Source organism: Ooceraea biroi, chromosome 9 (genome assembly GCF_003672135.1).
Source record: "Ooceraea biroi isolate clonal line C1 chromosome 9, Obir_v5.4, whole genome shotgun sequence".
Taxonomy (NCBI): domain Eukaryota; kingdom Metazoa; phylum Arthropoda; class Insecta; order Hymenoptera; family Formicidae; genus Ooceraea; species Ooceraea biroi.
In genome coordinates, this window is record NC_039514.1 from 6367290 (window position 1) to 6393741 (window position 26452).

Sequence of the window (26452 nt, forward strand, 5' to 3'; positions counted from 1 at the left end):
AGACGCCATTTCGAATGTGGGAAAGATCCAAACGAGACGAAAACGAGTAAAGGAAGAGCACATGTATCGCGTATACACTAATTAAAAATGATACGCGACGCTAATTATTAGTTTGCCAACCGAAACACAATCAGATCATACAAACCGATTGCGCGAAGCGAGCCTTGCGCAACGTTTGCTAGAAAAATAATTAAAAAATATGAAGTTTAAGGAAAATACCGCGCTTGTATTATAAATTCAGATCACATGGAGAGTAACGCAACATTAAAGCGCCGTATTCGTCAGAACGCTTCAAGATGGATTTCCAACGCGCGGCAATTCCGCAATTCGCATCGTGCGAACTTCGTTTGTGCACGTGACACAATTCAATTATCAATGTATGTTATCGCGCGGATGAAACGCACGATGCATAATTTTTATCGCGCGCGCAAAATTGCGTTATTCTAATTATAGGCTACGTTTGCGGCAGTTTTACGTTACGTTATCGCACGTGTTAATCTGCTACGATTTCCGATACGGAAATTCAGGATAGAAATAAATGACGCATGAAATGCGCGACAAACGGCTTTAGAAACATATTGTTCAGTAAATTGATTCCTCTGAGTGAGTCGATTACTAACAAACTACGCTATAAATTTTAATTTTACAAAATCGCCCGTGCCAGCCTGTGTCACTTGTAACTTGACAATTTAAGCCTCGATTTAAGCTTCATCGGTGTACAGGAGCCGCTACTTTGTCGTCATATTTTGAAGGACAGCGCTTATGGTGAATCATAAATTTTGGTTGGCCGTATTCCTTAATTGAAAATGAAGCCTTGCGCGGATTGACCGTTAAAAGAAAGGAGACAGTGGGAGCAAGAGAGAGAGGAACGAGACTCGCGGAGCTCTCGTGCTTTTAGAAATCTGCCGCGACGTGAACTCGACAGATACTCGATAAACTCGACGATGCAGGCGAGGCTGCAATGGCGCGGCCACGCTCGCCCGATAATCGATTGAACATTTGTTCGGCAGACTGGAAGTGCCCGATACTCGGGGAGAGGCAAAAGTGACGTGGCGTGGCGAGAGCACGACGTTTCCTCGTCACGCGGAGCGGAAAGTGGCGGCGATTTGTACGAGCTCCGGGAACGAGAACGGCGTTCCCGAACATCGGCGTACGAGAATCATGGAAGTCGCGTGAATGTCGCGGGACGTGTCTTCGCGCCTCGTGCGAGACTTTCTCTGCGCAAGCGCGCGCCGCGCAGCTTCCTTCATCTTCCACGCGCGCGAAATTAACGAGCGCGCGCTCTTCTTGCATTCTTAAGGCGCGGCACTTTCGCATAAAGTGGAGTGTAAAGCCGCGTTTTCATAAATATTAATTAGCTGTTACATTATCGCGCGCCGCGCGCCGATCTGCCGCGTGATCACGAGGCGGATACTCATTTTCGGGAGTCTCTGTGTAGGGGATAGCGTTAACAGCGTCCTGCTTACGCTAAGAGGGTTTTATATCTAAGACATCTTATATTCTCAAAGGGTTTTATGTCTAAGAGGCAGCTTGTGTCCAAGTTATTTTATGTTAGGATACATTTTATGTGTCGTAAATTTAAAACATTTTCTTAGAAATATTAATTTATTTTACTAAAATACTAACTTACTAAAATAATTTAGTAAAATAAAATTTTACTAAAATAATAATTTAATTAATTTTATAAAATTATTATTTTAATAAATAATAATTTATTAAATGTTTTAAATTTTATTCGTTGGATATCAGATATGAGATATAAAATATGAAATATAAAAATGCTATTGCTTCTAGAAATTTTGCTCATCATTGAAATGATGTTCCTTTATACAGAGACCGGAGTTATTACTGATTATCGTCAACTACGTAGCAATCCTTGCGCCGGACGATGTTCGCGGCCTCGTTACACATCCATAGAAATTTTTTCGCTTACCGGATTGTTCCCTCTCGACTCGGAATCGCCGGGTGATTCCACAACAAGGCGAGCGTTCTCCGCGCGCTTTCGAATCTGCCCTGTCTAATATGCGGTTAGTTAGCCGCGGAATAAACGCGAGCGCTCAACTCACGGATCTTCGCGGATCCTTATCTTCGCGCGGATACATGATACATGCAATCAGGCCTCGCGATGCCGTAACGCCGTGATGAATTTCACGCCGCCTCGCCGTGCCGGTCGCCTTAAACGGAAAACCCTACCGGTTTTATGCGAGGCTGAAAGGGAGATACCGCGCACACGCGGCGGCTGATACCGCAATCTTTTTCAGCCTCGATCGTGAGCACGTTCCTCGTACGCAAATCTCAACTACTGAATAAACAGCGAATATACTTTTCCTGCGGTTCGCGCGGTTATCCCACGCGGATATCCCCGTCTCGCTCGTCTCGGTATGCTTTCACCCGGCAGCGGATCACGCGTGAAAATTGCGCTCATCCAGCACGTCCACGTGCGATTTCCGCAGGAGAACGCGTACTTAACAAAGAAATAATGCGACAATGCGTGTAATGCATTTTGAATCTGTCAGTTTATAATGCAGTTTGATTAATTAAGTACAGCTGCACTCTTACCCTTTGGTGTAATAATTATCGGCGTGGGTGTTCGCGAATTATTACCGATATAAGTAACTTCGCCGACCGACTTACATAATTTGCATAGACTAGCGTGATTAGGGAAAAACCGGTTGCGCAGCTGCAGGGGCAAACACGTAATTATAAATAGACATTTTTCGGACTTGGGTCATGGATCGGTCACGTTTCAATAAATCTGAGATTTGAATGGTCAGTTGCCCCTGCTGTGATTACGAGATATAATAATAATAATCTCTACCTTCGTTGTCGCGTTAATTATTCCGGATTATTTCTAATTTATTCGTCTAAATTATTAATTGTTCCTAACAAATCTAATTAGTCTAGGTGTACAATCATGTCATCGGTCGCTTGTCATATCATTTTATTGTGGGATTTTAGCGCTCGATCTGTTTCCACGATGCGGCCACGTCGCTTTGCGCCGTTGACGTTAATTCAGCGCTCACGCTATTTGCTTATTCACGCGCGACAGCGGACTAGAATCCCGTTACACATTACAAGACACGGTTTCTCCGCTCGCAAAGATCAAGTGAGAGTTTACGCGTAGCTGGACGTATATATGCCTACGTGATCGCAAGCATGCTCAAACGGTTGCGGGGGACTTTCGTAATTACCAATACACGAACGTGGATAATAGCGGCCGACAGTAATTATCGTCGTCGTGCGATCGTCGTCGTGCACCGCAGATTTCGTCGCGGATAAGACCGTCTGTCGTGTTTTATCATTTTATTAGCAAATTTCATTCTCCTTGAGGAATGAAAGGCTCTTGGCTAGGCTGGAGATGAAGTAGAGCTTACGATACAAGACAAAGACACAAAGTAATTCTACATATTTTATTTTGGTAGAGTACATATAATATTTACACAAGTTCCTTGCAGCATCTTACAAAATCATCCAAAATCGATCATACCGGAAAATTGCGTAAATGCGAGCAATCGCATCCGGAATGCGGACGTTTCTCAGATTTTCTCGAGGGTTTCTGCGGCTATGGATCAACGAAGCCACGTGAATTTGCATATTTTTCGCCACTCTGTGCGCGCGCTATTAAAACGACCACCACGTGCGGAACAGATTGTAATGCCCGAGGAGCCGACTGATAAACGCGCACCGATTTTTACACCGCAGAATGTATCTCGCGTTTAAGGAACCATGACCGGATCACATAGAAATGCGCGAAAGTGACGGCAAAATCCCTCGAGAAAAATGCGTCCCCTACATTTACTCGCGGCCTGTCCACGCTATCCTTCCTCCCCCCGCCTCCCCCTCCCTCTTTCGCGGTTAATTTACGTATCGCGTGCACGTAAGTGCAATGCGTTACGATATTATTACGCTTATTAAATCTGCGCGGGCGAGTTACGGCGGCGCCGAGCGGTGGCGCGTTTTCAAACACGTTCGAATCGGAGTTTGGTCGGAATAATGGAACGGCGGCTGTTCGCGCCTCCCCTCCTCCCCCGAAAACCGTCTGCACCCAATCAAATCGCCATTGCGCCCGCAATAAATAACCTAACAGTCGGCGAGACTGCACGTACCCCCGCCGCGGTTTTAATAATTGTTTTACGAGCCTGCAGCGGAGCGGCGAGTCTCGCCTGCTCTCGTTTCACAAGCGGATATCTCGGGGCCGTAACGCGAAGCGGATTCGCTATTCAGCTATTTCGCTTTGTTCGCTCCGCGGGATCGCACTCCGTGTCGTGTATGTATGCACGATGTGCTTTCCATCGTCGCGCGGCTAATTACACGCGCCTTACGTTAGTAAGATTGGAGTTAGCGGTCGCGCGAACGCGTACCCGTATTAATGCACCGTAAAACATGACCGCGTACTTTCTGCAGGCACCATCACGCGGATAACGAACGTTGTTGCTGCCGTTGCATGAGATTATCGCTGCATTAGGCGATAAGCGGGACTAAACGGCGTAGCATCGAGTTCTAATATGGCCATTTCGGCCGCCATCATTAGTCCCGCTGATATCGGACCTACCCTAACATAACATACTCTAACGTAGGTTTCTTCTAGAAGCACTTCTTCGTGTTTCGTGTAAGTGGAGAGATAAAGAGACGCGCGGGTTTCTCTCGCTTCGTGTTCATGCGCTGTTGAACTTTCGCTTATCGCGAGCATTAACATTTCGTACGTTACGCTTTAGTACATACTTTGCTATGTTATATTTTAGGGAACTAAATTTGCTTCGCGGACAATTCATGTTATCGCGTATCACGACTCACCTGGGTTGTTATCTGTCCGTATTGCACTAAATAGCAGGTTTTGTCCTCTGCGAACCTTGCGTAATCCGACAAAGTTCGCGGAAAGTAAATTCCCACGCCTCCAATCACGTGGATGGAAACTATCGCTTACGAAAACTATTCATTAAACGTATAATAGCTCGTTCCTCTTTGAATGGCCACGCACCACCAGGTAACGCTAATTTATAATTCTATACCACAATTTCCGGTTGGAGCCTGCGAGCCATGACGTGTGAAATCTTGACCCCCATTCTCTTCAAGTTGTCATTTTCTTGCTATCGTTTGGGCGTTGATATTTAAAAGTAGAAATAGGTGATGTAACCTGCAACAAACATACACTTGTTTAAAATTATTTAACATTTAAATTTAAAATTGTTTAAGATTATGAATTTGGAATTCATAATTCGAGATTGATAAAATTATCAGTCCGCACTATTCATTAACTCTTGCGGTTTCTAGATTACCACAAGGATTTCGCGAATACTTGCTCGCACTTGCTAATTACACTGAAAATATATTTAATATTTAACATTAAGTATAAAAACACTTGCAGATTATATCTTTAAATTATACTCCGAATTTATGTTAATGCACACTAAAAGAAGTAATTATATCTCGTTTATTCTTACTTATCGCACTTGCAAAGTTGCGGGTTAAAAGTCAACGAGCATTATAATACCCGCGTCTTCAACCGCTTGCACTTTCGCTCGACGAGATGCTTACGCCAGCAGATTTCGGTAGATTTTCCGTCTCGTCATGCCGTGATAAGATCGTCCCTAAACTTTCTCGATTTTCTTCGTCTGAATCACCTCTTCTCTTTCTCTTCTTTTTTCTTATTTTCCTCTCTCCTCCACCCTCGCCCGTCGTTACCGGTCTTATTTTTCCCGTGCTATCTCTCGACGATAATTTCCGCGCGCGCAAACAATCGCGTTACCGTCGGGAATTCTTGGATTCGTCAGCGCGAGATGCGCTCAGCGGTCCGTGTGATTTGCATCTGCGAGTACTACCGCCATCGGGAGTTCCGTTCTCGGAGTGCTAATACCCGGAACACCTGAACACCGCTAATGAGTAGCGAGGGTGATACCACTTCAAAGCTGCTAATTATAACACCCTCGTCACCTTTCCTCAGCGATGCTGACGTCACCCTTTCGCGTCTACCCTTTGATTAGTAAACGCTCGCTTTTCTGGGCCCTCAGCGGTTCTCCCGAAGCTCTCCCACGTGTAATACACGTGTGCGTTGGCAAGATCGTACACGATAATATATAGTCGACCGCGAAGCGAGCGGGGGAGACCATTAGGAAGCCGAAAGCATTCTGCCCGCTCTGATTATAGTCAATTTAAACATGGGGACGCATCCTAATGACGAACTACGACTACGTTCTACGTTCTAATCGACGGTGGCGACTGAGACCGAAAGTAGTTTTTGAGCGTACTTGCATCCTGCGTCATATTTTTAATATGTTGAAATTAATTGCCATGCTAATGCGTGCCAGGAAAATATAATAGATTGATAATTATGCGTGACATATTGATACATCTCAATCTAAAATTGCGCGAAATCTCATTGCATATTAAAGCATACAAATGATAAACAAGATGTCGCGTCGCCGGAACGTATCGACGAGCTTGCAGGCTAGTTAGTCAAATGTAGCGGAACGCCACCTTGATATCAGGTCACTAGAAACTTTTTACGCAGGGCCACGCGCATCTTCTCGCCCAACTTCCAAATTAATGTCCCGTGAAAAAGTATTTAACGGAGATATCGCTAAGTTACGAGTTCGTTCCCGCCGGGAATGCCGGATCGCCGAGTATTTCGGGGGCGAATTCGTTTTTCACGCGCTTGCCCCTCCTTTCATCCCCCAGATAAATTTCCGTCAAGGACGTCCGGAGGGTCACCGGTTTTTGCGTGTTGCGTAATTAAATGCGGATCGTCGGGTTTAACGACTATCAAGGGGGACGAACCGGCCGTTCTCGACCCAGAATGCCGCCACCGTCCTTTTATTTGTTCCTTCGCGCTAAAAATTTACGGCGCCTTGTTAGCACCGTGACATCATTACCCACATTATTGCGATCGCGCATAAACTGACGACTGTAAACGGACACGTTCCCGCTCGCGTGTTGCTCCCATTTTTACCGAGTTCCTTCGGGATTTTAGATGCAAAGGAATCATCGCATAGGCGCCGCGAACGTTATTATTCGTGAGCGGAAATTGCGAGTCGCACCACTCTCGCTTCTTCTGCTAATTCAGTTAGCGTAAGGGGTGTACACGGCCGACGCTATTTCCTGCGCCGGGAGAATTAAATTATACTTTGCACTCGTTATCTGCTAACGGGCTGTTTAATCTTTAAACTTGTCCCGATAAAGTAGCTACTGTCCCGGCTACAACGAACCGCCTTACCCCTAACGTTCCTCACCCTTAACGCACGCGACGTTAATCGCGCTCGCCGAGATTTACGGTTTGTGCTGCGTGTTTAACATTACATTGTAAAAGCATGAGATATACCGGTTTTCCCCCGATATCCGCGCGTGTTTCTGTCGCGGAGAAAAATTTAATCGTGAGCCAGTCGCTTTTCCTTCGTGTCGTGCACAAGCTTTTATACCGCAAAGCACCATGTCCGTTGTAAATTTCATGGAGTTACGTAAAGTGGCGCAATGTAGCGTTGTGTTGCCTTTTGTTGCTCGTCTTCTCGATCTTTTAATCGATCAAGATTTAATACGGGAAACATATTTGGGAAAATCATTGATAAAGTTTGGGGAAGCTCGTCTAATCTGCGAATTGCGAAAGAAACTCGTCAATCCTCGCCGAATTGGGCAATTATTTGCCAATGCGAACACACGCCGACTTATGGGAACAAAGCCTTATTGCATCGAGGTTGATTGTATCCACGTTACGCGTACGCGTTACGTTCTTTCCTTCTGCGTTTCTTGTACAGAATTTCACAGGCGCGCGCGATTGCTCAATCGACAATCCTCGCGGCTTCCGTCGATGATTAATTATAAACTTGTTCGTCTGACATGCTCAAATTTAACATTGACACTTCCTAGACACATGGTAAAGGAGGAAGTCGTGATTAGTGTCGGGAATCCCGCCGTTTTCTTTTTTTTGAAATTTCTCTTAAACATTGTATAAGTATTGTATATTGCCAAGATTTCTCGACTATTGCAAATCCTTTAGATTTAGAAATGAAAAAGTTATCGAGCTTAAAAGATTTTTCTTTTCCGAGGAATTCTGTGATATTTATATTGTTAGTTGGCATATTGCCTAGAGTCCTCGACTATTGAAAATCCTTTAAACACGCAAATGAAAAAGTTCTAGCTCTTAGAAATTTTTTCTTTTTCCGAGTAGTTCTGAGATTTTTATAAGATATCTTTCCTAGAATCATACGAGAACGGACGAAAGTTTCTCACGGCTGCAGAGAAAATTGATCGAACTTGACCGTGCGCGACTGGTTCGGTGCGGCCTGGAGGCGACGGGAGCCTCGAAGGAGCCGTTGATCCTCAACATCCCCTGGCTCCCCTGGCTTCCCCAGCGTCCGCATAATACTGCTCGCTGACCAAAAAAGCAACCTTGTCGCCTCGGCGACCTCGTAACACCTGTTACGCGCAATGGAGTAACTTAAGTAAGGTTGCGCGCGAAACGAGTTTAAGGCACGACGAGGTCTCGTTGAAGTCGCTTTCACTGAACCGTCGCGGACCAAGGCTGAGGATTCTCCTCGCCGCGAGAAAACCGGTATCCAGCTGCGCGCTGTCGGTTTCGCGGAAGAAGGAAGTGACAGAGTCCCATTTCATGCGATTCTCTCTCTCTGTCTCTTTGTTCCTCTGCCCCTCTATCTCTCTGTCTCGTTGTCCATTTGTCCTGTCTCTATGTTTCCCTGCACCTGTACCTGTCCCTCTTTCTCACTCTTCTTCCCCCTTTCCTCTCTCTCTTTTATTACATCCTGTCATGCCTCTTGACGAGTCTATTCCAATGACGCGCGAGCGCAGGTGGTGCAACTGGGGGCGAAAGCCATGCGTGTATTTAAAATTACCGGAAGACAAGTTCACCTGGCCGGTGTGCGTCCCGTGCAGTTATACGTGCAGTTATACGTGCTGTTACGTCGCGGAAATCCGACGATCTAATTACGCAAGGGAAGGAACCCGTTCTGCCATGGTTCATCCAATTCTTTTGAGCGAATCGATATTCACTCGATTAATATGGATCCGTGTGAGCTTCGTTGCCGCTCCGAGCTGTTGAACGGCTCGCCGGATACCGCTGGCAAGGTTAATAAGATAACGATCGGGCGAAAGTTTTCATTATGGGGAAACATGGCTCGTGCCCACTGTCGCTCATGCAATTACGGGTAAAAAAGGAAAATTGAACGTTTATCGAACGTTCAGCGCAACACACGTGCAACATGTGCGGAGTGCAATTACGGCGGAGCGCCGCTGTAGATGTTAGAGATATTTTCGTTTTATGGACTTACCTGCGATGTTCGAAACATCGTATGTTACACTTGTGTGTATCTGGCAGTGCGTTTCCGGCATAGGGCATGCTACGGTGCAGGTTACTAGTGGTGAAGACCCAGATGTGTACCAGTGTACCAGATATTAGTAACTGTATCTCGGTGTACGCGATCCCGACATCGCTCGACTTGATTTGGGGATTGCAACGTGGACGACGAGCGGCAGGACGCCGAAAGTGAACACTTTCACGCATAATTATTACGTCACATCGTGACTAAAACTGAAACGCCGTCGATGTAGATCTATATCTTTACGATTTTCCTCGCAATTGCCGCCCAACGTTGCAATGCCCGAGGTGCAGTTGGTCCTCGAGGACGCAGTCGAGGTTCGAAATTCGAATATCGAAGAGAATCGTCAATTTTTGCGCAAACGCGATGGCGAAGATGTTGGAAAGGAAAATTTTTGTGATTTGCCAATTTCAGCTGAAACACGTGCACTCGGCACGCTCGGGGAATGATCTTTGATATCTTTTTTAATGAGCCAATTTCTGTTACATAACATGAGGAAGAATCGGAGTCTGTGTGTATCGGAGTGTGTGTGACACGCTTATGCGTACGTCACTTACTAGTTTTTTTATTAAGTTACAGTGTGCTTATGTATTATATTATAACACCCTTAACAGCTACGGGAGGAGTTGTTCGAATAGTCGCGTAACTTAAAACGAAGACTTACGTTTATTGTCAATTTAACCTGCTGAGTTTAATTGTTTGATTATAACGTCGCATTCCGAATTGCATATGTTAGTACTAACATTTCAAGTTTGACGATTCAAGCCAGCAGTTTATTACGATTATTTGCTTATCGTTGCATGATTTCCTTACAAGAAACTTTAATTCTTTTTTTTTTGCGTTAGTTACATGAATATATTGTAAAATATCTCTTTATCACGTAATATGCTACTGTTAAGTTTAAAATATTAATATACACGTGTGAGTGTGTGACTGTTCGAACAGCTCGTGAAACAATAAACGCCAATTTGCACATGCACAACACCCTTGGTATAGAATGAACCCTTTGCACTCTCGCAAACACGGTCCTTCGGGAAACGAGAAGAATTTGCATTTATTTACGAACATTTTTCCGATATTTTTCCAATAAATTTGCACATAACATATCTATATTATAACAATACCTGCGACTTTAAACATGTGACTTACAAATTAAATCTGTGACTTTATTATATTCTATATCTATTATTTCTATTTTAACTGACTTTCATTGCATCAAGTTTTTGGTATTGCGGTCAGATAAAACAACCTCGAGGAGTGCAAAGAATCGGAGTTCAGAGGATGGGACGGAATGCGCGTCACCGATGTAACTTGACAGCTAACAACAATAAATAACACTTATTATAACATTATAAAATCGCAGGTGGAGAGCGAACGGGGCATGATTGCCTGATCGCACGGGGAGAAGATACTCTCTTCTCTCCCCTGCTACTCATCCCGCCATCCTCTTTGTGTCGCCCTACGCATGCAGGATCCGGTCACGTGAAGGGAGAGGGTCGCGTTCCATCTCGTGCTCCATTACCCATCCCCTTTTCTCTCTTCTTTCTTTCTTTTTTTTTATTTTCGTGGTTTTTTTTGTATGTGTTGATGCATCACACACATACGGAGGATTCCTTTCAAGTCTCAGAACCTGCCGAACGAATTACCTGCGCTGGGGGGCACGAATCCGTATCCGCTCGCGCCCACGATGACGCCGCTGGTGTCAGCCGTGTTGGGTGGCGGTCCAGGTGGGAACAATACCGGGCCTGTGCGTAAAGAAAAGCGCGTGTTAGACAATCATAGGTGTTCTCACAATCCCCCGTTTGCGGTGTTTGCGCTTGTGTCTGCCGTTCTCACGATTGTTCCCCGCGACACGCCAAAAATGCGGATTCGCATTATCGTTTGTTGTCGGCGAATACGTATGTACACCTCGCAGCGATATCGAACCGTGCGGACGAAAAGTTCGATGTAATAGCGCTGATATGATTTTCACTCTGGAAAATCCCGACCATTGTTTTAGCGATACTGTTAATCAATCGGCGATTTGCGAGCGAACATCGTAATGGGTACAATGCACATTGCGAATGTTCGCCCTCGGTGAACTCGATAATTTGCCAAGATACGAAACGCTACTTTGAACATGATACACGACAACGTGATCCTTTGAACGCCATTTGACGAGATCGCATCGAGCTGATTGGATATACTCCGATCGGTTGCAGAGATCGCTGGCCTTCACGGTCATTGACAAAGTAGTAATAAGCGATTGGTCATGTAATAAATGACATCATTGATACGTCAAACGCGTGCCAAAGATATTAATCAATTTTGCAAAATTCTTGCGAGAGTACATTTAGTGTCGCGACAAAAAAAGATTCTAAAGATTATTATTTTAGAAATTATTTTAGTAATAGGGAGGGAGGAATATATTTGCGATCTTAAAATCTTAAAATTCAATGTATCGAGAACCTACTAAAGAAAAATACTTTCCAAGTTGTTCTCAATTTATCGTGCATCCTATTATACCATTCGGTACATCGTATGATAGTAGCCGTTACGTGGCATTAAAGGAAAGTTGCAGCTATCCGTGTACGCGCGTACACGTGTGCAGAAGGTAGTGAAAATCCTTTCTAACACGAGGAAGTTATTTTCTTCGTGGCCGTAATCGATCTGGATAGATCTCGGCCGATAGATACTATCTCTTGCTAGATATCTAGCTTTATTAAGACGATTACGTTAAAACAGCCGTAATGCACGCCGATCCCGCAGTATTTTCCTATTTATTATTCGCAAGGAAATGGTAACGGAATATGCGAGCGGAGCGCTCCTTGGCTGACTAATCGCCATGAATATTTAACAGCGCAGAAAAACGCGAGCGCACTGATATTACTCGAATGATATAGGCTTCCAATGATGATCGCAGACTCTTTGTCAGCAGCAACGGCGCCGGCGACAGCAACCGCCTCGACGTAACGAGGAATAATGGGAGCGAGGTGGATTGCTAGAAGCGTTAATCCGTGCCGCGATAGAATTTATTTCGAGATTATTAGTAGCGTGACTTAAAATTGCACGAGTCGGATAATAAATAGGAATATCGGGATACCGAGAACGGCCGTAATAATACGGCGGAATAATATACGTTTCACCTGTAATTTGTATCGCCGAAAGTCAGTTTTCGCGTTGGCGAATTGAAACGTGATTTATGCGTTGCTTAGGCTACTCGTTCAAGCATTCCGTCAGACGTAGTGCAACGTATTATTTATTGTACGTGAGATTGAACTTGACACTCGTTCGCCAATGCCATTATATGCATACTAACGCTCGAACGGGTTGCAAGGATCGCATATCCTGCTCGTGCAACCAGTGCTATTTAAATAACAAGTAGCTAGATAGATTGGAGGTCGAACAAGCCGCGCCGACGTGGTGTGTGGTACTCTTGCGATTTTATGCGCCTAAGCACGTTACACGCATTTACAATTGTAAAAAGTTGTATGTTAAAATTTATTGATTATTGTATTTTTCGGTTTGATAAAATTAATAATTTTGATAAAATTATTGAAATTGGTGAATTGCATTCGCAAGCTCGTTATATATTTGCAATTCCAAAAATTTATATTAATATTTACTTGCTATTTTATTACCTTATTTTGTGTTACAATTATAACGGTGAACTCGATAAATTTTACTGACAAGCGATAATGTGAATCGCAAGAAATCCGGTAATTTCAGGAAAACGTTGCAATTGTATAGTACAGGAATTACTAAAGCAACGATAGCTGTCGATGTATCACGTTTCAACCGTAATGCACGATGTTCACGATACGTGAACGCAAAATGATTGGACTTTCCTACCGTTACGCGTACACACGTGTTCGAGTAGTTTCTAGTTAGCTTCATCGCGTTCCGGTAAAAGTTCTACACCGTCCGAGAAAGGTTCTGCATTAATAACGAAATTCTACCCACATGATTCGAACGTTCTGCCTCGTTCTTCGCGATCGCGATCGATCATTCGATTGCACGATCGAGAGCACCTATATCCTTCATCTTTTTACGGTTGAGCGGGCATAGGAATAATTACAGCAAACAGAATTTTCGTTGTGCTATGAATCTTATGTGGAACGTAATTAGAGGTGATGCATGATAAACTGCAACAATTAATCTCTATAAATATTCTTATAATTATGTTTTAATTTCGTTTACGTTGCGGAATGTTTTTTAATTGTCGAAGCTTCCGTTTTCCCGTTCGAGATTGTATAATATTCGGATTCACACGATTTAAAGAAATGAAAAAAAATAGAAAAAAGATAATAATGATTATTTAATACAATTTCTATTGCGAATTTGTGCGCTGAAACGAAAGTTGTTAATTGCATAATCGCAGGCAACATCCGAGTTTAGTGATTATCCTCATAGAAGCGAGACGTACACGCCAAGATTTTTCAAAACCTTTTCATAAATCACGCTAATAAATGAAACATCAGCTGATCGTAATTATACCTCTGTGCACGTTTTCATAATATTGTAAACAAACATTCGTTTCCGAGGAACTTTTCACATTCGCGAGAAAGGAAACTTTCGAGCAAGAAATTCTAAGCGGGCATCAGAATGTCTACTTTTATTTCACGAATGAAACGAGGCTGATAATATGCAAAAAAAAGAAGAGAAAATGCAATAACGAATAATCGCAGAGTAATTGCACTTATTTCTGATAACGCGGAGGATGCACAACGAGACGAACGAGCGCTTTTGAAGCGTATCGTAAACCTCAACGAGCACTTCGCGAAGTCTAATAACAGTGCATGAACAAAAAACGGGAAGCGTAATTGTTTCATGGCAAACTTGGTCGTGGGCCGAGTAATAATATACCAACAAATCATCTTCGAATTATGCAAATTGACGTGGCCGGAGTTGTAAAAGCGTGAAGGCTGCTTAAGGAAGACCTCAAGCATTGACAAAGTGTAATACTATGCTCGAGCAATTCATAATCTATGATTATACTGTAATGTTCTTGTTAAAATAATTTACCTCTGTTCGATCTTGGATCCCTCATTATTGAGGTCTGCACACTGTAAGGACCAAATCCCGCGAAGAAGTGCCTGAAATCCTGCGCCGTGACGCTCGCCAGAACGGCCGCGACGAATACGACTAGAATTATCTGCAATAAAAAATTTATTAAATTGCATTTTGTACGCACATGGAAATATTGCGTTCACACGAAATGTTTCGTACAAATTACATAAAATACATGCAATTTCAAGGATGCGTCGCGGATCTCTCGCTTTGCGCATCTCTATCCCACATTTTTACACAAAACTTAAGAAAGATCTCGCAAGCAGGATAACAAATCTGCGATAGCAATAGATAAGCGTACTCGTGGAAATCTCCAGGTCGCAGAAGAATATCTCATTTCAATTTATAAACCACATTGTGAAAATCGTTGGGAAAGGGAACCCAAGAAGGAGAGAAGCAAATGTCCGATTCGGACGCTTAATCTCGCGCTTTCGAGCTGCAGCGCCAAGTGCCGCAACCACTTTTGACGTTTTCTGGCACGCGATTCCGCTCAATTGAGAAAGAATCTTTCCCACTGAGCACCCGTGCGTAGATCCAGATAAAAGACAGATGCCGAAGAGATATTTCACTGGTCGTTCACATAAATCGCTGCTTATTAATTGTAACGGCGCTTTCGCCTAATCTCTTGCTCGGACATCGCGCAACGACAGGTGTCTGATGAAACTTGCTTTTCGTAATGCGGGATGAAACGATTAAATTATCGAGGCTTAGAAGAAACGACTCAGCCGCCTGCGAGTCGCGATTGTCCGAACAATGACCGTCATTACGATAATTATCGATGTTTTACGGTATTTTTTACGGCGGAGTTTACGCACGCACGAGATCCTACCGAGGCCCGGGGTGCTAAATAATGACACTGCCCGCATAATGACGCCAAGTGTAGGCTCTAAATTATCATAATCGGCTCGTGAAGTGCGCGAGCAGAGCGGAGCCGAGCGGAGTCGAACGGAGCCGCGTGTCCCTCGCGGGAAACCTGTAAAACGGTGGAATTATATCCCTCCGCCTTCGCGATTCATGATCGAGCAGTCAAGCGAGCGATCGAACGCTCGAGCGAGCGTTCTCTGATCTTTGAAGTTATATCGCCCGTGACGAAGGCTCGTGACAATTTTTACGACTGATCGACGGCGGACCGCGCGGCTCCTAATGTGTAATATAATGCATACAACCTTCGCCACCGGATCGAAGAAATTTACGATCCTATAATATAGTTTTCTAGGCGGCTCGCTGCGCGGGATATTTATTATGCAATCGAACACACTCCCTAACATTTTCATTCCGTCGTGCGGCGCGGCACGTTCACTTGATACTTGATCGAAAGCAGATTTCCACAAGTTTGCTAATAAACTGATTTTTCTCTGCAGTTACAATATATTTTCTTAACGGTCACTTTGATGGTATTGTCACATTTATAATAAACTTAATTAATAGCATATTAAGTTAGTAATTTAATTAATAACTCATTGATTTTATAGCACATTAATTTCATGTTTAGGTTCTGTTTGACGTATAATTTTGATAAATTTTATAATGCTACATTAGTAACGTAATCCATTTCTTATCAACAGCAATTTGCGCTCACTGGCGATAGTAAACGTGAGTTATAGTCCATTATCGTCACGATTCAATATATCTCGCTTCTCGGGCGCTTTTTTTTTACCAATCCCAGAATTTATAGCTGCTTTATCTGTTTAATAACAATCTTTCGCGTGCCGTGCGGTGTCGCAAGCGAAACGCTGTCGCAGTCGAATCAACGAACAGAAGTATTACACGTCCGCCTCGAGAATCTTTTATCGCGCGACGAGAGTTTCGTGGTTGTTGCGCAAACAGAACTCGAGAAAGGCGGGATCTTCCCGAGACATCCCAATTTCTTCTTCCCCCTTGAGATCGTTCCTTACGTAAAAGCTGATGAAATCATTACCGTCGATTTACGATCTTCTCGTTAACGACACTCAAAGCGTCAATCTCGAAGAAGATCGCCGAAGGACACACAATTGCGGCGAGGCAATCGCGAAACGAAGTTTCCGTCTCGATCACGACGGAGCGATACCGATTACCGGGTTTCGCCGCGATTTCTGCATCGGAGAACAAGGTGAACCGCTTGCCGAGCCTTCCTTCGCGGCGGTTTTCTCGCGGCGACGCAATGTCAAGGCGAACTCGCGGTGATTTGCCTGTAAAAACGTGTTTCTCGATCGGAACCACGTTGCAGCTCTATCGTGCATACGCAGCGTAATGAATCGTGCGCGAATAGAAGTATCCGCTAAGCTTCAACGGGAATCTTGAGATTGGCGATTCTCGCTGCGGCTCTCTCGGATTATCGGGATTCTAGGACGTTAATCGCCACGGTATTTTCCGGCGACGACCGCTATCGGTATCGGTGGACATGGTCGTGTTTCACCGTCCGTTCTGTCGGAACGTATGCCTCATAATTCCGGACAGCGCAGGATACTAATTTCACATTACCATGCGAGAGTGTATAACGTACGATAATTGCTCAGAATGTAATTGATGGGCTGAAAGTAGCACGAATGACAGAATGGAATCGAACGTTATGTGGTGAAACGACGGAGAATGAATGGAACAGCGGGACAGGCTTAACGGATTACAGAGTCGATCGCGAGACGGCAGATTGACAGCACTTTTAATTAATAACGTTCATTAAGGGTAACCGCGCCTTGCGCCGTTCACGACTTCTCTGCACTTTGATCGGACACTTTCTTATTTCTATCAGCGGTATTTTTGTTGAATGCCTTGAACGTAACTCAATTCGCTAATCAACCGTGCAAAGGTAAAATTAACGGTTGATTTAATAAATGCAATTTATAGAAAATTATGTTACAAAAATAAATTAACCAAACGTTTTTATTTATATGACAGAATCAAAACTGCAGCTGTAGAAATGTAATTAAAAAAATGTAAATTTAATTACAATTTAGCTAAAAACATTTAGCTTAGCAGAAAAATTATTTTTATACAAACTTTGTGCGATAATGAATCAAACAAGGGTGGAGCTGATGGGAATTCTGGCAGTTCGTAGAGCTAATTATATTCGTTTGTCATAACATTTTAATTCCTTCTTCGAAACAGTTTAATTCAATCGATTAGGTCTTTCCTGGAAACTCTCCGTGTTCTATCTCCACGTGACATCTCACATACATACGTCACGCGATAATAAAATTGGACACAAAGGCCAAGCTGCGGAAACAGTGGGAACAACGTGCGATACGGAATCAAACGCAATTATGCGAAATTACGAGCAACAATCTGACACGTTCGTTACTGTCACGGATCTGTTTCGTATTCTGTTAATTCGAATTAGTAAAATTGCCGCTGACTGAATCAATGGTAATGTGAATCAGTGACAATGACAATAACTGATTGAATCAATGACAGTCGCTGAAATTCTCAATCACTGAAATGTATTTGAAACATTAGTTTGGCGCGATGTTCCTCGCCGTCGAAAGAAGGATTGTCGGCTTCGTTTCTACGAGGTCGCCTACAAGGTGCGGCACACATGTGCGTGATACCGTGACATGCGAGATCACGCCGGTCAGATATCTCCGCGAATGTGCGAATGATCACAGAGGGAAAGAAGAGAAAAAGCGCGAAACGTAATCTCGTATACGCGGTCGCGATTTCGCGTGAAAATGCACCTCCGACCGGCGCGGCGCGGCAATTTGTTTCACGCTTGCGAGTTACGCGCACGTATCGTTGACCGATCGATTGATTAGTCGATTGATCGATCGATCGTGCGGCTGTATAGGCGATGCTGATTGTTCTCTACTTGAAAGGTGCGTGTTTGTTACTTGCAACCGAAAAAATGACGCGGAGCGGAGCGGATTCATTACGTGCGCATGCGGCAATATTTTGTCTCGCTAGTTTGTACGTGACGATCCATTGGACGAAACGAGGCCGATGAATATTCATTATCCGCGATAATTCCACTTTTGAATGCTTCTCGATATGATCAGTATTATGAACAATTTGCAAAAAGAAAGCGGTCTCCCATGTTCCCAGGCCAATCTCTGACAGTCGTACTATACGAATGCTTAGATAATATGCTCGTATATTTAGCACTTTTACAGTAAAAGCACACTTCCGCGTTTACGCCAGGTGAAACGGACTGCGCTCGGCTCGCTCTTGTATCGTATATATGTGGACGAACTTTTTTTTACCATTAATATTAATCGATGCAATTAGGCTGTGTCTATCTGGGTATAAATCACGCAAGTGCGCAATGAGGAATCACGTTGATAGACACAAATCTAGAATGGTTGCTGATTCATTCAACTAATCGTTTACGAAATCTTTCGTACTTAATTTGGCGTTATATAATACAGATTAAAAATCTCCTTCTAATTTTACAATCTCCATCAATTTTCACCAATCGATAGAATTGCATAATTGATGATTGAGATATCGTACCAAGCGTATCGATTATTATCGACTATTAGTAACGTATGATCAATTTCATGCAAAGAATTTTTTGGAAGTTTAATTTTTCGAATGATTTAATGTGCTTGTACATATGCGCTGTACATGCACGCGCGTTATTTGTAGCTGCCTCATGATTTTTCATTAGAACGAATTTAATTAGTTTAAAATTTCCAGCTCGTGTATTTTTATCTTCGGCGTTTATGAACCTCGATAGTTGTTACTAGATTACAAATCGCAGCATTGTTATTTACACTGGATAACATGGAAAGGAGATTTCTAATGAATTCTTTTCATATTATGAAACATATTCCGCATTTTTCTTTTCTCTTTTGTAGGCATATATGCATATAGGAAGGACGCAGTTGCATGTAAAGCGAACACCGACTCCGATACGACCATTTCAAATTGCTTTTCTTGTTGCAAGGCGTCGGTTGTAATGACGATAATTTACGTTTTGATGAGGGAGGAATACATGACCGTTTCCTGAATAAGTCAGAAACTTCCGATGACTCGTTTCTTCTATGTCACGCAAGGTAAAATGTTGCAATTTTACTCATCTATCTGTCCCCGAAATGGAGCCATCGAAAACAACGGAAATTGCGTGATAATTATTATTACTTTTTGCGTTGGAACTTATAATTTTCCAGTTTTGACGTTTATCAAACGCGTAATTCTTATTTCTTTTATCTTTATGGTCAAATAAAATTTTTATTTTCTTATTTTTACGTCGAAAGGTATTTCTTTTTGTATTAAAACGTGACTTTTATTTCTTTGTTCTTATGTTACAACGCGAGAATGATTATTTTTATTTAGTCCGCGTTGCGGACTGAAAGTCGACGGCAACGAGTAATTTCGCATAATTTGCATAGCAATTGCAATATAAATCCGAGCAATGCCACAGGTAATTTAGTTCGGTGAAACGAAACACAGTGATCGAATTCGAAATGTTAAAAAATCATCATACAGAAGGAGAAATTACGTGTGCTTCTGAATACCAAGCAATTAGCACCGCTATTACATGCCACTTTTTTAAAAATATAATTATCAATTTTTAATTTGCTCGCGGGGGCGCGTATAATTATCTACGCTTATCTCGGGGCTATCTGAAAGTTAATGATAGCGCAATTCCACGTAATATTGCATCGTGTACGAGAAATCCGGGCAATGCCAATGTAATCCAATTTGAAGGGACTCTGATCGAGTGTAGATGTTAAGTATGTGCACGTCACAAGTAAAAACAGAGTACCTACTTCATCTTTTTTCTTCTCGAAAATCCCTTCTATTTTCATAATACATAATGCACAAAGAAGAAAATTATATAAAGATGAAATATAAAAACGATCGTTTTATCATGTTACATGATTTTTATGTAATATAATTATTCTTATATTTCGTTCTTATTATTTTTATATTCATTTGAAGACTTTATTTGAATTTCCTTAATAAATATCTTATTTTAATATTAATACTTCAGAATCGCGAAAAGACGGAAATATTTATTTCATTTATGCTATATAACTTTATTTATGTCATGTTATAATTCTGATAGAGTCGTAAAAGTAAAAGTCTAAACCTTACGTATACAACAAATAATAAATAAATCACACGTAATAAACTTTATGCCTAATAAATCGTATATAGACTGTTTAACTCGTAGTTTATCCGCGTGCTCTCCTGTCACGATTAAATACGTTACGCCGACGATACTGTAAACGTGGTACCGCGTCGGTCAACGTTCATTGTTCGCCTTGGATTTCTATGGATTTCTACGCCCGCATGGAATCTCCCTTTTAACATGGGCATACACGCATACATACGCCCGACAGTCTCCCGTCTCTCAAAAGCAAAAACCGCCTCGGTAAAGCGAAACTCTGGTCGATCCTATGGGAAACAGTCATTCACGCTTGTTACGCAAATCCCGCGGACGTTTGATCGGACAATGACCAACAAGCTTAACACGAAAAAGGGGAAGGGGAGAAGAAAGTGAAAAGACCACGGACAATCCCTGCGATGATCTATTGTTTAACAAGAATGTGTAAATTCTCGGAACGCTCGGAAAATTGCGTGTTACGGACAACGAGCGCATTCTGGTAACGATGCTTGTCTTTCGCGAGAGGAACAAATGTCACTTTTCTCTCGTTTCTCCATCTATCTATCTATCTCTCTCCTTGTTAACCGAGGAGCACGCTTTCTTGCAAAAGTTGGCCCGTTACACGCAATAAAGCTGTTGCGTGACAGTCCCGGGTGATTAAAGGCGATTTTATGAAACACAGCTCGAATACGGCGACTTTAAAAAGGTGAGGACAATTTTTGCGTACGCGCAAAAACTCACTTTACTTTCTCGTAACCAGTTTTTTTGTCTGCGCGCACCCGCGCGCGTTGGGTCTCTCGAAGTGCCTCGCGAAAAGCGGAGCTCGCTCCAGATATGTGATTAAGTTGCGCTGCGGATTTAATTAGGGCTTGTTCCTCCGACTGCACATGAATAAAGCGAAAGCCGCACCACAAGAGCGCATCATTTTCACGCTACATCATCTAAAATGCTACCGAGTGAAAGTGCACGCACCTAAATCCATTCTGGAGCAAGCTCAGCACGGCGTTACGACGATCCCGCCCTTGGCGGTGAGCCAGATATTACGAGCAGGATCGTCGAAGGTGTTGAAAAACGAGCAGGCTCGTAATACACGAGTGAAACGCGCGAACGCGAGATATTTCGACAGCACATCGACTTGAGAGAATTCTACTTCCAAGACTAGATTTTTATTTCTTTGAAATTTGCGCGGCGAAATGTGTTACGGGATAATATAAATATTTTATGGACAGACGCACGCAAATCTATGTCTGAGAGAAAGACGATATAACAAAGAGGAAATTGAAACGTGATTTTTAAATGTTCTTAATAAGTGAATGATGAAGCAACACGCTGTGTAATGTATTTAATGAATAAATAATCAAATAAAACATAAAGATAATGCAGGAAAATTGAAATGTAGAGCGCGCTGAATAAACAAATAATGGAACAAAATCCGATAATGCATATAATAATAATTAAAATAATAGAATAATAAAAGAAATAATAAAATGTAAAAGAAAACTCAAACGCCATTAGATCGAAATCCATTTATAATACTTTCATAAATATGCATGATATAAATAACTAGACAACAGTAGATACAAATAGCAATTTTTCCTATTTTTTACTGACATGCATTACTGCATCTCTCTTTATTTCCTCTTCCTACTTGGCACTCTATAAGAAACAGTCTCCTTTCCCCTTCGTTAGACACGTGTAACGGCAAACACAAGCGGATACAATCTGATAAACCATATGTTATCTGTAATCACATCGGTTTTTGGCGACGTTTTGTGAAAGGGGTAGTAATCCGCTCTCGGGGAAATAGTAAAAGGGGTATTTTCGATTGTCACGGTTGGCCAGTTGTGTGCTGAAGCGAGCTGCGCAAAGTGCATCACGCTTTCTCGAAACGCAAGCACGATTTAATAAACCAACAAAAGACATTTACAACAAAACATTGTCGTTAGACCTGATTAGCTGTAAATGTGCAGAGAATGGATAATATATAACGTATAATTTATTTTCATTTTTCATTTTCTCATCCCTTTTGTGTGTTGCACATTGCAGCACAATGGAGGATTTCCGACCGAGGATTTCCGTTTCGAGGGAAATTAATAAAAACAACGCTCATACGGAAGATTACGTGCTCCAATTAGGCTGCGTCAAGGCTCCGTGTGATTTTTTTACGTAAAGGCGCGGTAAACACTTATGAAATCGCGAAGGGAGTGACACGACTCGGTCTCTCTGCATACCACTCGCGGACTAAATCCGTTCTGGCTGTGTCTGTAATAAACCTGGTTCAACACAGGCATAGACTTAGATATCTATGGGAGAGCGGCGTATTATGCATGTATATATGTGATTTTTATCTTAATTTTGCATGTGCTATGTAGAGCGCAAAAAGATATACTGTGAGAAATAAAATATTGCTTCGATGTACATTCCAAAACGCTTTAATAATTAAAGCTTCATAATTACGTTTAGAGTTTGAAAATTATAAATTTTGAAAACTGAAAGAATATAAGATTTCAACAAATGAAACATGTTGAAAGTTTGAGCATACTGAAAGTTTATAGAAAAAATCTGGAAAAATGAAATGGAAAAATTATTATAATTATTATCTTGTCTTATCGGTATTTTTTGTCATGAAGAAATTATTTTCGCGAAGGCGTGTTACCTTAAATTACCAAAGCGCGATTGAAAATAAATATTTTAAATTATTAGACGATACCAATGATTAACCTGTTATCATATTATTATATGCTGTTAACGTCCCGTAGTTTGACACACGTAAAGTAAATTTACGAAATTACAGTTTGCGGTGCGCCAAGCACATCGTTACACATCGTTACGAAATTCGTCACTAATAGTTTGCATAACCAGTCGAGATGATTAGCACTACTTTCTCGTCTCATTTATTTGGAAAAATAACACTTGGAAAATATTAGAAAGCATTGCAAACAACCACTGGCTCACTGGACTTCATTCACAATTAGTATATTAATCAGAGATACTTCTTTTGAGTCTTATTGTTCATACAACTTTATTATCTAACTAAACAAATCACGTTCTAGCTGGGCAACCCGATTGCGTAAGCGCGAAATTGTTTTTAATTACTCCATGCGCTAGAAATGCGTTAGAAATTTTTATAAATGTGCTCTAAGAACCGGTATTTGTTCAATAATATAGACATTTCTAACGATAACGGGACCTGCTACACGTTTTGTAAACCCGATCTGATATCTATTTATTTTTTCTTCCAGTTTTTTGCGCAATACTGTCTAATGTGTGCACGCGATTTACCTGTGCGTGATGTAATATTATTCGTGTAACACATATATTTCTTATATAATGTCAAGTATATATTTCACTCGAATAATCCTGCTTTTACCAAGTTTTTTGTTAGGCGTTTAATAAAAAACTGTTATAAAGTAAAGAGAGTCGGGCATAAATTTAAATTGTGTGTGATATTGAATTAAAACAATCACATTTCTACGTTTTGTCACAATCCCACGTTGCAATAGCAAACAAAAATGAACAAAATAAAATTAATGAGATGCGATTAATTAAAAAGAAGTCGAACAGTAATGATAACAACACCAACACACAAAAGAATTTTTCCTCAGTGCCGAATTTCGGGACAGATATATATCGCGCCCGGAAATGAAGATTAAAATCACTGCAATCTCATCGAGCAAGCGTCTTCCCGGCAGCGACGTCACTCCTGTTACGCGTGTTACGTAACACAGGAGCGATCTGATGCCGGTCGGACATGTAGGTTCACCAACGAACGATCCGACAGCCTGGGGCAAGGCCGCAGACTTGTCTTGCCAGGGGCTCGAATCTCGTGAATGAACTATTACATGGTATTTGCGGATTTCATTCGCCGTGGGTGCTATCCCGGCGGCGCGCATCTGTCTTCCCGGTGAGAACTCTATCGCCTGCATATCCAATTTGCATATATCCGGCGATTTGTAATTAACACGCGAGCGCGCGCAAGAACACGTTACAAAGTGGGAGTGTCGTGACACATAATAATGAATATAACTATATTGAATATAACTATAATGCATTATGTAGCAGCCATGAAAGCGAGCTGAATGTATTAATTTAATTTTTAATTATTTATTTTAATTTTTAATTCAATTTTTAGTTTAAATTAGTACTATTATATTTTAAGTTATTATTGAAATATTAGAGTTTAGATTTCTTTCGCGGAATAAGTTAATCTGTGAGAATGGCATTTCTTGCTAAATGGTTCGTAGTGCACATTTGAAATTCTGATTTTTGTAATTACTCACAACGCTGCTCACGGTAGCTAATTGAGAATGCCGAGCTGTTAATTTAAAATGTCCGAGTCATCAATCTTCGAGGTTCGGTTTACGAGAGGCTGGGATTTTGAGAGGATAATTATGACACAGAAACATTGTTATTAGAACGATTTGCCTTGTAGCCGCGTTTAATTAACGCGAATCAGAGCAATTCCGTTTTCTTCCGCGGCTTTAATTGCGCGACGAGGATTATTAGGCAGATGCGGAGAGTAAGCCGACAGCTGGACGTGGAAAAGCATGCTTCACTTTACGACCGAACGCAAAGTTCCGGAAACAAGAACGTAGAAAGTCAGACCGAAGCGGCTGAAATCTACATACCCGCTTTTGCAATTGAACGATCCAGACAAAACTCTCGCGCGCGTTCATTCTTTTTCATCTAATCTGAACGTGACGCTAGAATTCAAATTGGACGAAATATTAGATTTACACACAAAAAAGCACGCACTTGTCAAGCAGCAATCAAGCAAAGATCGACAAGCTTCCGAATATTGTATCCATCAAAAATTTTCACTACGTGCGGTTATAAAAAATTCAGAGAACCTTTAAATTTTCCACAAAAGTCTCTAGAATTCCACTGACAGACCCGACAAATGATCTCAGTGCTCCAGAACGAGTCACTCTCGACCACTCCCGCGACTCCGCACGTGTCACGTACAAAAATAGACAAACCCTTCGTTCAGCAGAACAATCTCCCCCGCTGTTCTCCACTCGTGCACTTCATTCACACAGGAATCGGCGTATCAAAGGTATCACAGAAGACACGTTACTTACGATTCTCATCTCTCCTCTTTCTCTCTCTCTCTCTCTTTGCGGAGATCTGTCCCGAAAGTGCCGCGAGTCGGTACGAGCGCGTTCTCCGCGTTCCCGTGTGCCGTGCACAAGTCGATCGCCAACTGCAGTTGCACTCTCTCGTTAAGCAGGCGGTCTAGGAGCAGCGCACGGTGGTGTGCCACCTGTCTCGGGGGTAACGTTCCCGGCGTCGCGTTGCGGATGGTAGGGGGGTCCGGAAGAAACGCCTACTCGTCGTCGTCTTCGTCGTGGAACGGATTGTTCTCTGAATTGTCGTTTACGTGCACGATGATGGATCCCTTCTGGATCTGTCGGAGACTCGCAGCTGCTGTCCGTCTTGACGTGGAGGACCGTTTGACTTTGGGTGGGGGCCCGATCCTGGGACTTATATGTCGCCGTTGGAGGCCATCCGCGGTTGGTTCCCTTCCCGTCTCCTCCCCCCTGCCTTGCGCGAATCGCCCTCGCCCGAATCATTATTTCTCTCTCGAGGGGCGCGGGTGATGGTCAAGGTGACGTGAGCCTCGACGGGGATATCTCTCGCGGAGGAACAGGAAGCGCACCGCTGCGAGAGAGTAACGCGACCGTCATCTTGGCGGACCTGCTCGATGATCGATTTGATACATTACGTTCGAGCGGAGCGAGCAGACGCGGTGAGGAAGAAGGATAACAGCGAGGTTTCACTCCGGAGACTCGAGTGGCGGCGAAAGTACCCCTTCCGCGAATAGATCCGAAAAGGATCTGTAGGATCTATCTGTAAAATCGAGCTGGATCGAGCGGAAGGGAGTCCTCACATAACACGCTTCATAAACATCCGTAACACGTGAGACAAGTGAGAAATGTGTGATCTCGCGGTAAAAATTAGATTACACGCGCGAAATTGGCCGGCGGTAAATTTCTTCGACGATGGGAGAAGAACGAGGAAGTGAGAAGGCAAATTGCGTGATTAATCTCGGCTG

General features: G+C 42.6%; 1 protein-coding gene across 1 annotated transcript; it reads right to left on the bottom strand.

The window, feature by feature from the left end:
- Nucleotides 1–3396: 3396 nt before the first annotated feature.
- LOC105285557 lies at nt 3397–25831 on the bottom strand. The gene is made up of 4 exons (XM_011349812.2): nt 25479–25831; nt 14328–14457; nt 10970–11068; nt 3397–5134 (listed from the first exon to the last, which is right to left on the bottom strand). The coding sequence occupies exons 1-4, from the start codon at nt 25485–25487 to the stop codon at nt 5109–5111; spliced, it is 264 nt and encodes an 87-aa protein (XP_011348114.1). The 5' UTR covers nt 25488–25831; the 3' UTR covers nt 3397–5108.
- Between the last annotated feature and the right edge of the window lie 621 nt (nt 25832–26452).